Here is a 10587-nt window from a genome sequence, read left to right as displayed (position 1 = left end):
ACGATAGACTGCATATAATTTGATCCGTGGCATGTACATCGAGTGTGAGAATGTGCACAATTGTCTAGGTTCAGTGTGAATATGGGCAACCGGCTGTAATGAGCGCTGGTTTCTGAAAATAAGTATGGAAACAAAAAGGATGCATGCGCAATAACTATTTAACACTTTACAACATGCATTTGTCTTCGGAAGTATTTCATTAGCAGTATGAACGCCGCCGGCTAGCTGTCAGGGACAACAGTGCGTGCATATTTGCAAAGTTATTTTTACTTGGGTTTTGTGCCAGTTCTCAATAGGGTGAGTCTTAATAGCAAGTTTATACTGAAGTTTCCTATTGGATAATATTCAGGTAAGTTATGGTGTCCTTCTCCCCTCATGATTGATGGACAGAGGTTAAGTATAAACGCTTTCGACTGTATTTTTAGAGAGTTTTAGAGAGTTTCAGAGAGATGCTCAAATAGATGATCTGCGTAATGAAGGTCTAGCTGTAATGTTTTGTCCATGTGGCTCCATACTTAGCAAGATTTGCAACAATATATGCAGCTGACACAGAACCCAGGATGGGATGTCAACAACACATTCAAATTGGTTACGTTTAAATTGATGTCTGTCTGCCTCGTGTGAAATCCACACATGTCTCATGTATATTTAGCCGAGGCTGAATAGGTGGAAAGTGACCAACTGATATATCTTTGATATCTACAGTATCTTCAAGTGAGCGGATCAGATGTTTGTTCGGAATGCATGCTTCTGCAAGCATAGCGGAGTTTTTTTCCCCCCTTGTAGCCATGTGAAACAAACACCCTGGCTCATAGCTCATCCGTCATCGGCACTGTCTGTCACTCCGTGTGCATGACCCCCATCATCTCCATCGTCACAACCTGCCAAATTCCTAGCCCCAATTAATGTTTGCCAGCAACTGCCGCAGCCACCAATTTCTCTACAGTTGTCATCGATAACCGTCTGCATAACGCTTATCACTCATCGCATAAAGAACACACAAAAAACAAGACAGACAACATGCCTGTAATGCAAATTTATTTTAAAATTATACAAGCTAGGAATAATTGCAGTGTTCAGTATACTACCATGCATTCTTGCAGGCATTATTTAGTCCTAGAAACACATTCATTGAATATAGTAGCTTGTTAAAAAAAAAATTGAAACTCAAGTAAAGCATTTGTGGCGGCCTAGACTTTTAATTGAAAAAAAAGTTGCGGCAGGAAATCTATTAAACCACACGGCTGTTCAGCCCATGTAGGCAGCTTGTTAGCGGTGGCTCTCACGTCTTTGTTTTTATACCAGGACGGTTTGTGCTCTACACAGCGCGCGCGACCCTCGAGTGCCAAAGCTGTTTAAAACACTGGCTCAAAAGCGTGCACAACCACAGCCCAATTACTAACTCGAGGCATGTGCTCGATCTGGTGACATTTCTTTCAACAACAAAAAACAAGGCTTAAAGATGTTTTCAAGGTTAAGGGCAGTATAGACATATCTGTACATACTGACATAATTCTCATACGACCATGACCTTGCAATTTAAGTAGCACTTATAAATGTGCATTCAGTAGCTTAGGAGGACTGCAGCGGTGGTAAGTGGTTTAGCGGCTAAGGATAATATTCCTATGATGGTAGGTACCCACCTGAATATTTGGCAGGAAACCATTGAAATGTATAGGCTAATGATAAGGTATATTAATTCCAATACTGGCTACTATATTTGTTATTAGCTACATTTCCACTCTCATCTTCCTTTCCACAGAAATAAGCAACATCAAAACGTATACATTTTCCAAAATAAGAACTTTCGTTTTAGTCAGTGTGCATTACCTTCTATGACATACAGATGAGAAGAATGGATGACATTTCACTTACAGACAGAAATAGGAACTCGTGGATCAGTGAACATACGCCAGTTAAAGACATCTTATTGACTGCTATAAAAAGATGAGCTTGAGCAGGACACGTCGCTAGAAGTGATTATTGCTGGTGATCGAGGCTAACGACGAAATGGCAACGGAGAAAGTCAAAGAATGATGGAGTGATTACATTAGATGATTTGCAGATGCTAGATGGATTGTTGCAAGACAGGACTGAGGGATGGAGATAGCTTTCAGAGGCCTTAATATAGCAGTGTATTGATAATGCCTGATTGATGATGATCATGAAATCCGACCAGTCCCAAGGCATTGCTCTACCATCCCCTGCATGGGGTCCACGTCTCCAGCACGGTGTCTCCATCATGTACGTGATACACGGAGTGCATAGCAGCCGCGGCACAGGACTGCATTGCACACACACCACACGCAACACATCATTCATGAGGCAGAAAATCGATTTGTAATACCTTGTTGAGCAGTGCAATCCTTTGTGTTAGAGAACAGGCCACAGAGGCAGATATCACAGAGCTACCTGTGAGATCCCTTCAAGTGACCTCCGGGTCACACAGTAGGTGGCAGCACTTGCTCACCCACGCCGTCAATGAGTAATATACGTCACACGACAGTCTGAACCGGTATTTAATTTAATGCTCAGAGCCGGAATTTAGCCAAATAAAGTTAAGAGCCAAATGTTATGTCATGGATATTTATTCAGTCATCGGTGACCAGGCTGAATGTTTTCCAACTGTTATTTTAATTATGCTATTGTGTCACAAAGTATTCATTCAGAACTCTTGCTGAGCAATACGTTAGAGAACTTCCACAGGAGGATATTTCATAGACTACTTCTGACATCCCTTCAATTGACCTGTTTATAACTTCGGACTACGGGGAAAGTACGCCCCACACTGGCTGAGTGAAGTGCTGCAGAGAAATGTTTGTTGCACGGCAACAAACCAACAGTCTTAATCAGGGGTGTTTGCTACATTCATTAGACACTATATATTATATTTTATCATACACCAAATTCATATTGGTCCTATATGTTGACATTCATTCCATAGCCTAGTTCAGTTACCGTCTTGTCCACATGTTGTCTTACATGGTAAGGAATGAGGAACAACGCTGTCCCAAGTGGAAATTTCTCAAAGTCCATCTCTTGACCTTCCGAGGCTTCAATGAGGCCATGCTCTTGGCTCATCTCCACTAGTCTGGCGATACACACAACAACAAGAGAATCAGCTAGAGAAGTTAAATCACTGGCTTAGTGTAGATACTGTTTTTTATTGCATAGATTGAGATACCTAGAATTTACTTCCCTTTGTTCTTGCCTATCAATTTATCGTGTTTATGTCGAGTATTGACAAAAATAAGTTCGTTATAACTATCACATATGCATCATAAAGATGGACATTGACAAGTGGATGAAAAGTTGAAAAAGACTCAAAGAAGCAGGAGAAGTATATTATTGGAATTACACTGACAGACAGAAATAGGAACATGTGGAATAGAAAACATGCACATTAGAAACAGAATATTGACAGTTAAGAAAAGTAAGTGGGCTTCGACAGAAGACATTGCTAAAAGAGACATTGTTGTCTTTGACCACCGGCTATCAGATGATATCAGACGACAGCTGGTGGTGAAAACTAACAACGGAGTGGCATTCAAAGGAGGGATTTGATGCAATGCAAAAATGTGACAGCAATGGCTTGGGGAGAGCTTCATCCAACAGTGGCTTGATCATGGCTGATGATGCTTGACAAAAAATGTGAACAAAACCGTTGTGTTCCAAATATTATATACGTTACTGCTGTTGAAAAATAATGCACTCATAATCCAGTGTAAAGTCTCCCATGAGCACAACAGATGGTGATGTGTATTGCAGAAAAAGGGGGAATGCGTATTTGTCAAGCAAACTGCAGTCAGAGATCAGGATACAGGGATATTGGCACCGGATCTCGGGATGGTCCTGGATCACGGCATAGCCGGACGGCAGCCGGCCGTGTCCGTGGAGACTGATGGCCGTCCACCCGCAGTCCACCAAGAGCCGCCCCCTGTGGCGGATGTGAGTGACGACCCGCGTAAGCACGCGCACAGCGATGTCCTCCGCGCGGCATGAGCCAAGGTGCAACTGCTGCACATCTGTGGGTCACGTTCATGCATGCACACATCACATCACATGCACTGCATCTGTCCTCAAAAGTGTCAGCAAAGAGTACTTATTTACATACAGGTTTATTTATGAATAATACTGCCCTAAAACATTTAAAATGTATATATACTCTGTATGTTTTTTAAATCTTCTTTTAAGGCAGTGTTATTGACAAATGAGTTCCGAGTTTTTGTTAATGCTGCTTATTTCCATACATAAACGAAAGAGGAACACGGTGGATTCGAGAACACATGCGGGGTAATCACAGAATTAAAACTGTTTAGAAAGATAAGTCGGCTTAGGTAGGACATATCACTAGAAGGGATGGCGACCAAGAATAATGACAGAGTGGCAGCCAAAGGAACATGTCCAAGAGTCCTTCATCGTGGAAAAGGGAAAGGTGAAATCGGCTCACGTGCAGGCATTAGATGGATTATCACATCTCAGGTCTGTGGGCATTAGCGACTACTTTTCTTAGGAAGGCATTTATCCAGCAATGGAGTGATCATGGATGATGATGATGACGACGACGATGATGATGCCTGTTGTTCGGTGAATAATGGCTTTACGCTCATGTATGTGTTGTTTTGGGGTGGAAGCCTCACCGTAGAAGAAGTAGTTGCCTGGGTGCACCTCAGAGAGGGCGCCCATTCGGGGGACTGGCAGGCTGCAGGAAGGCGTGGAGCCAATGCTGGAGCGAGAGGCCACCCCAACTTCAGCCAGTCTGTGAAGTGGCAGGTAGAGCACATACATCAGGGGTGGGGTGCCTACAGCTTAAAAGCCAAATACAACCCGCATATTTATTTAAAACTGCCAAGAGCCACCTGAGGTCTTTTTTTAAAATGACCCACAAATTATTATTTATCCATCACTGCATCTTAGCCTCCTTAAATGGCTACTAGACGTCATTATTCTCATTATTGCAAGGGCCTTATTGTACTCCGTCGATAGGGACACTACTTTTCGAGTTAATATTGATCATGTAAACGTGTGTGAATGTGTGGCCCATCAATTGTATTTGCAAGTCCTATTCAGTCCTCGGTAAGAAAAAGGATGCCCACCCCTGACAGACATGGAAGTGGAAGTACAGATTCACGTACAGCACTTAAAGCATTCAAGTACAGCACTTATAAACACAATCCTTCCTGTAGTCAGCCAAATCTATCCATCAGGAGGGATGTAACACTTGCATTCCATTATGTTCATATTAAAAAAAAAATGTTTTATAAACTGTGGTGTCCAGGGTAAAAGAATTTGACATTTACAATCCAGGCTAATTCATAGCTATTACAAACTGTTCTGCTCAGTCTCTCCTCACATTTCAGTTGTAGGCCAAACCAGCCTTGTCCAAATGACTGAATGCAAGGCGCCACTACCTGGTGTTTGCTATCTCATATCATGAGCAAAGTTGCATAATACAATATACACAGCCTTTCGCTAATTCGTTTTTTTGACAATGGATGTAATTTCATATTTTAATCCTATGATTTACGTACGTGTAGGTACTCAACAGGCAAGTTGTCAGTATTAAACCCTCTGTGCAAAAGCTGTCGCAATACCACACCACAATCCGTACCCCCTCTGGATGAAAATCTCAATACCACACGACAATCCGTACCCCCTCTTGGTGAAAGCCTCGCACTTTTATCCCCATTTGAGAGCAACCAAAAGACAGTGACATGTGGCAAACACCCACCGGGAGCAAAAAGCAAGGATTTTCTCAGTCGTGTTTTCAGCGACTGCCTGGATCTCTGCCACGCTGTGGCAATGGTACGTGTTCCCACAGTGGGCGTAAATGCCATCCAGCTTCATGCCCGCACTGCGACCAATCTTCAGCGCCAAATCGAGGGCTTCAGGTTGGTCCACAAACACCCCAGCTGGATGGTGCACATGTACAGTCACCCGTTACTCACTGCTAGTCACAGTGCGCACTGATTCTCAGTGAGAGCAACAATACATAAAAAAGATGATTTTTGGACAAAAAAAAGGCAAAATCATGACCATTTTTTTTTTATACATGTAGTATGGTGATGTCATCGACATGCAAAGCATTATGTGAGGATCGCGCCAATAGCCGCAATTGTGCTTCTGCTATCTACAAATCACCTTTTGCATGTATTATTACTCTTTTCTGTCTGATGAGTGTCTCACTGTTTTGCGAATGCTAGCTTTGGCACATACCCCTTCCGTTGTTACAGTCGACTTTGAGCCAGATATGCCAGACCTTGCCTTTTGCGAGTGTGCGAGCGGCAAGTCTGGGCAAGGTGTCAAACTCAGACACCAGTACACTGAAGGCCTCCAGTCTCTCAGTCAGGATGGCACACTGCTCCACTTTGTCTGCGCTCAAAGGGAAGGCGTACAGGATATCATCGAAGCCGCCATCCGCAAAAAACCGTGCTTCCGCCAAAGTAGAAACAACAATGCAGCGTCGTGTGCCTCCGGTCATGATCACTCCACCCTCCCTGGTTGGGAACACAAAGGACATGACAATGAGCACGAACAGAGAATGTGTCATTGGCAGTGCTCAACACTTTAGTGACCTTTCCTTTTATGGAAATGAAATATGATTAAGCTCATGGTGAAACAATTAAATCCAGCAGCACAACACAGGGATCTTGTTTGAATTATTTTTGTGGCTTACAAGTCAAATATGTGCTTATATTATTAAACACAACGAATAATACATGTTCAATTAATAACAACAATTTGAGTTTGATTTTCATGGTGGCCATTAATTTATCAGAAACGGGAGCAAAATATTGTTCAGTATTACATATATTAGGCAGCACAGCACGGTGTCAGTATTATTCTAATTTATAAACTCTTCCCGTGCAGAAATAGAATGAAGCAGTATGTAAAAGGAGAGTCCGACTGTCATCCCAGGCCTAGACGTGCCGCCGCAGTAGAGGGGCCACAGCCACTCACAGAGTCTTGTGGGTTTTCATGTGGGGGCGCAGGGTCACCCTCAGCTGCCGGAAGCGCTCCAACATGCGGTCCGCGTTCCTCTGCGCCGTGGGCAGGTTCACCAGGAAGGCCGGTGAGGGCAGCTCGCTCACCAGCCTCGACTCAGCCATCTTCTCAATGAAGCTTAGCCTATCGTCGGAAAGATTAACTGCTGCATTCACATTAATGTTATCGTTGTTTTCTTAAATAGTGCCTCATGGAAATGTTCATTTGACTGATCTACCAATTAAATAGATAAACAGGTCACACTTGAAAAAGAGTTTTACAACTCAATGGGCTTTACTTGGGAAATAAACGTATGATTCTGAACTTTTGATATAACATACAAAGGTGTGCTCACAAACAGCAGCAAGGCATGTCCATCATGCCTTGCATTACCATGTGACCATCACAATCATGTTAATTTTGTTTAACCAGGGGAAAACTCAAGAGACCTGGATGAGTCTAATTTGCCAGATTGGACTAGGTCACCAAAATGGCAAAATCAATACAAAAATGAAAACAGTGGACTCTTTATTATCCGTGATAATGACGGGGAGGATGGCCGCGGATCATTAAAAATCGCGGAAAATCCAAAAATATCCATTTTCCGCTGATCTCGATACCAAAACCCACATTCACCCATACTGAAGAGTCCGCCCACTAAGTGGATAGCAGAGCCACCGCCAACCTAAATCAATCCAACTCTGCCCACTATTGTAACAAATATGCAACTACTGTACTGTAGAGACGATCACGTGGATTTCGGATTAACCAGAGCACATATTTGTTCGGTTTAAGCAGGTGACTTTAAATAAACATTTCCACGAATAACAATGTATAACAGTTTTTATATTATTGATTTGGGCTTAAGGGTTAATCCATTAGTTATTACATTATGTCAAGATCTCAGGTGTGCGGTTAATCCGCAAATCGGATAAACTGCGCACGTGGAGAATTGAGTCTATTTTACAGCAATGAAGAAAAAAGCAATCGGAGCAAAAACAATTGTGTCACATGGGAAATCGAAAATATTGCACGTGAAATGCTCTCGACCTTACGTATGTCTGTCCTATTTCCAGAATTCACATATTTCCGGTTGTGGTGGGGTTTTTTTAAAATCACCATTTAACAAGAGGTAAGTGTTTGTGCTGAACAACCTACAACTCTAAAAGTGCGTGTCAACATCGCAGCGTACAACTCTTTACCGCAGCATGTGATGCGCATTTTCGTGAAAACCCAAATTGTTGAGCATGGGAGGCCCCCTTTCTGAGAAGTGAGAAGTTGTGACGTTGCCAGCAGCTCTTTAAAAAACCCTCCAACTTCCTCCTCCTCAAGCTTGCTGCTGCTGCTGCGGTGTGCATTTCACTTCCATATTCAGCGGTGGCGATGGATAAAAAAAACACTTCACCGCTGCAGTCTGGTTGTGCAATTAGTATAGTACTGTAGAGAAGTACAGCAACACTACGTATGTTACTATATGTCGAACTTCTTTCGCACCGTACGCAGCCAACCGTGCTAATCGGAGGTGCTCGGGGGAAAGACAACAAACTAAACACATAAAAACACGAAGATAAAGTACGTTCTTAGTAGAGTAACATTGCAGAAACGTGCAGCAGTAACGTGTCAATACCGTGTACTCGAACCGCAGCACCAGTAACCGCTGGTGCTCATACTCTAGCTGGGAATTCTGCAATTAAACGATTTTAATTAGTTAATCGAGTGCTTGATTGTTTACCTTTCCGCAGCAGCTCAGGCCTAGTTGCAGGCTGCTGATGCTGCATGGACCTGTGGTTATAGCTCCCCCTGCTTGAAAATTTGCGATTAATTTGGCTCCAATGTCCAACAATGACTAACCCACTACACTGAGCCTGCATGAGAAACTGAAGAGGTCAGCAAAGTGAATGGCAGCCAACCCAAGCCAAGAGAAACTGAATTAGACCAACTTAGAACAAAAAGTGTCTAACAAAAAGATTGGAGCAGCACAAATCTTACTGAGCAAAAACTCGGAAAAACTCCAGAATTGAGCCCAAATAATGAAGGGCATTTCAACTGGGTAATATAGCAATACTCTTAGGTTTTTTCGGTAAAGTCGCGTGATTTATTATTTATACTTTTATTTCTATTATTATTTCAACTTTTTTATTTTATTATTATTTATTTTTTACCTCAGTGACTTTACCGAACAAACCTAAGAGTATGAATCCTTGCAGTCACGAAAGCTTCAAATCTAGAATTAATATAGCAATATTCCGGTGCAAGGTTGGGGGGGGGGAGGACACCTGATTTTCCGGGACAACAAATGTTGAAACAAACCAAAATTCTGGCCAGAAATCCCCAAGATTCAGAAGCCCAGTCCCTTGAAGCACCCCGAGTGGTGTATGTTGTTGTGAGTTTACAGCCACGGGTGCATGTGGCCCGGTGGAAAGGTGCAAGTTTAGGCATCTTCATGGCATTTAAAATGTTTTTCTGGCCAAATGTGAACATTACTGTATTCGGAACCCATGAATGGGCATTCTTCACTCACCCAAGTCATCATGTAATGGATTAAAATCCCATCTGGTAATTTAGCAGTGCCCAGTACATTGTGTGCAGTTTCTGTCGAACGTATTATAAAGCGCTCTGTTAACGTGGATAAATAATCACATTAATGGCAGATGACGCACGAGGGTTACGCCTGTACAAGTCAGGCTGGCCAAAGGAATTTGAAGCGTCACGCACAATGGTGCTTTCCCATGATCGATTGGTAGTTTTTTTAAACACCGATTTTAGCCAATTGTTGGTGTTATTTTTGTTCAAAGCCCTATCAGAAAAATGTAGCATTCTGTATATATTTAAAACCATATTTAGGCTCGCATTAAGCTGCTTAAGGAGCTGATCCTAACTGAAACACATTTGGAAAGTGTCCTCTGAATGTCTCCCCAGTCCAAAATAAAAACCTGTCAGTGATAACCACTACAAACATCTCCTGTCCCCTACAACTACACCCCCACCTCCTTAAAAAATACAATTCCCTGCAGAGGTACCATCTGAATTCATCACTCCTCGTAATAATAGTATACATAAGAGACTGCCAAATGGAAACGTTTGATACGGCTAAACACCACAATTAATCAGCAGCTCAAGGGACCCTAGATTCGTCATAAAAAAAAACACCATCAAATATCTATTTGAATTTAGATACAAACATGCTATTAAAATTCACACATTGTTATCTTATGTATTTTCTGAATCTTTCTTCTTTCATCTGTCCCTTGTCTTAACATGTATCTGATGTCACGTTTGTCATCGGTATCTCTTACATTGTCTCAATTTCTCACATCTCACAAAATCTCTCTGCCTCTTGCCTCTGTTGTATCCTCACACATTTTTATATTGAAAAGGTAACGACCACAAAATATCTTTCTCTGCTCTATACATTCTCTTGCCATCTCACGAAGGAATTCATCAACAGAACGCCAATAAACGTGATCTATCTTGTCTCTAGATTTCACTCCACTGCTCCCAGGGATTGATGGCTCTGCTTGTCTGGGGAGGTGAGCTGTGTACACGGGGTGATGAGGATTCGTTTGACTCGTGGCCCCAACTTTCACACGCAGAAACGCAAAT

General features: G+C 42.4%; 1 protein-coding gene across 4 annotated transcripts; it reads right to left on the bottom strand.

Moving 5' to 3' along the window:
- Positions 1–1029: 1029 nt before the first annotated feature.
- Positions 1030–8775, bottom strand: LOC144934313 (D-serine dehydratase-like). 4 transcript variants are annotated; one of them, XM_078859992.1, is made up of 8 exons: positions 8717–8775; positions 6961–7128; positions 6217–6497; positions 5732–5912; positions 4641–4759; positions 3836–4025; positions 2983–3091; positions 1030–2284 (listed from the first exon to the last, which is right to left on the bottom strand). In XM_078859992.1, exons 2-8 carry the CDS (start codon positions 7107–7109, stop codon positions 2195–2197), a joined length of 1119 nt encoding a protein of 372 aa, XP_078716118.1. In that variant the 5' UTR covers positions 7110–7128; positions 8717–8775; the 3' UTR covers positions 1030–2194. The 4 variants fall into 4 exon arrangements, with proteins under 4 accessions (XP_078716118.1, XP_078716116.1, XP_078716119.1 ...); XM_078859990.1 differs by having other exon boundaries at positions 6961–7150; positions 8717–8772; XM_078859993.1 differs by lacking the exon at positions 8717–8775 and adding an exon at positions 8612–8615.
- Positions 8776–10587: the final 1812 nt, after the last annotated feature.

This window comes from Lampetra fluviatilis, chromosome 10, assembly GCF_964198595.1.
Source record: "Lampetra fluviatilis chromosome 10, kcLamFluv1.1, whole genome shotgun sequence".
NCBI lineage: Eukaryota > Metazoa > Chordata > Hyperoartia > Petromyzontiformes > Petromyzontidae > Lampetra > Lampetra fluviatilis.
This window is presented reverse-complemented; position numbering and strand designations above follow the sequence as displayed.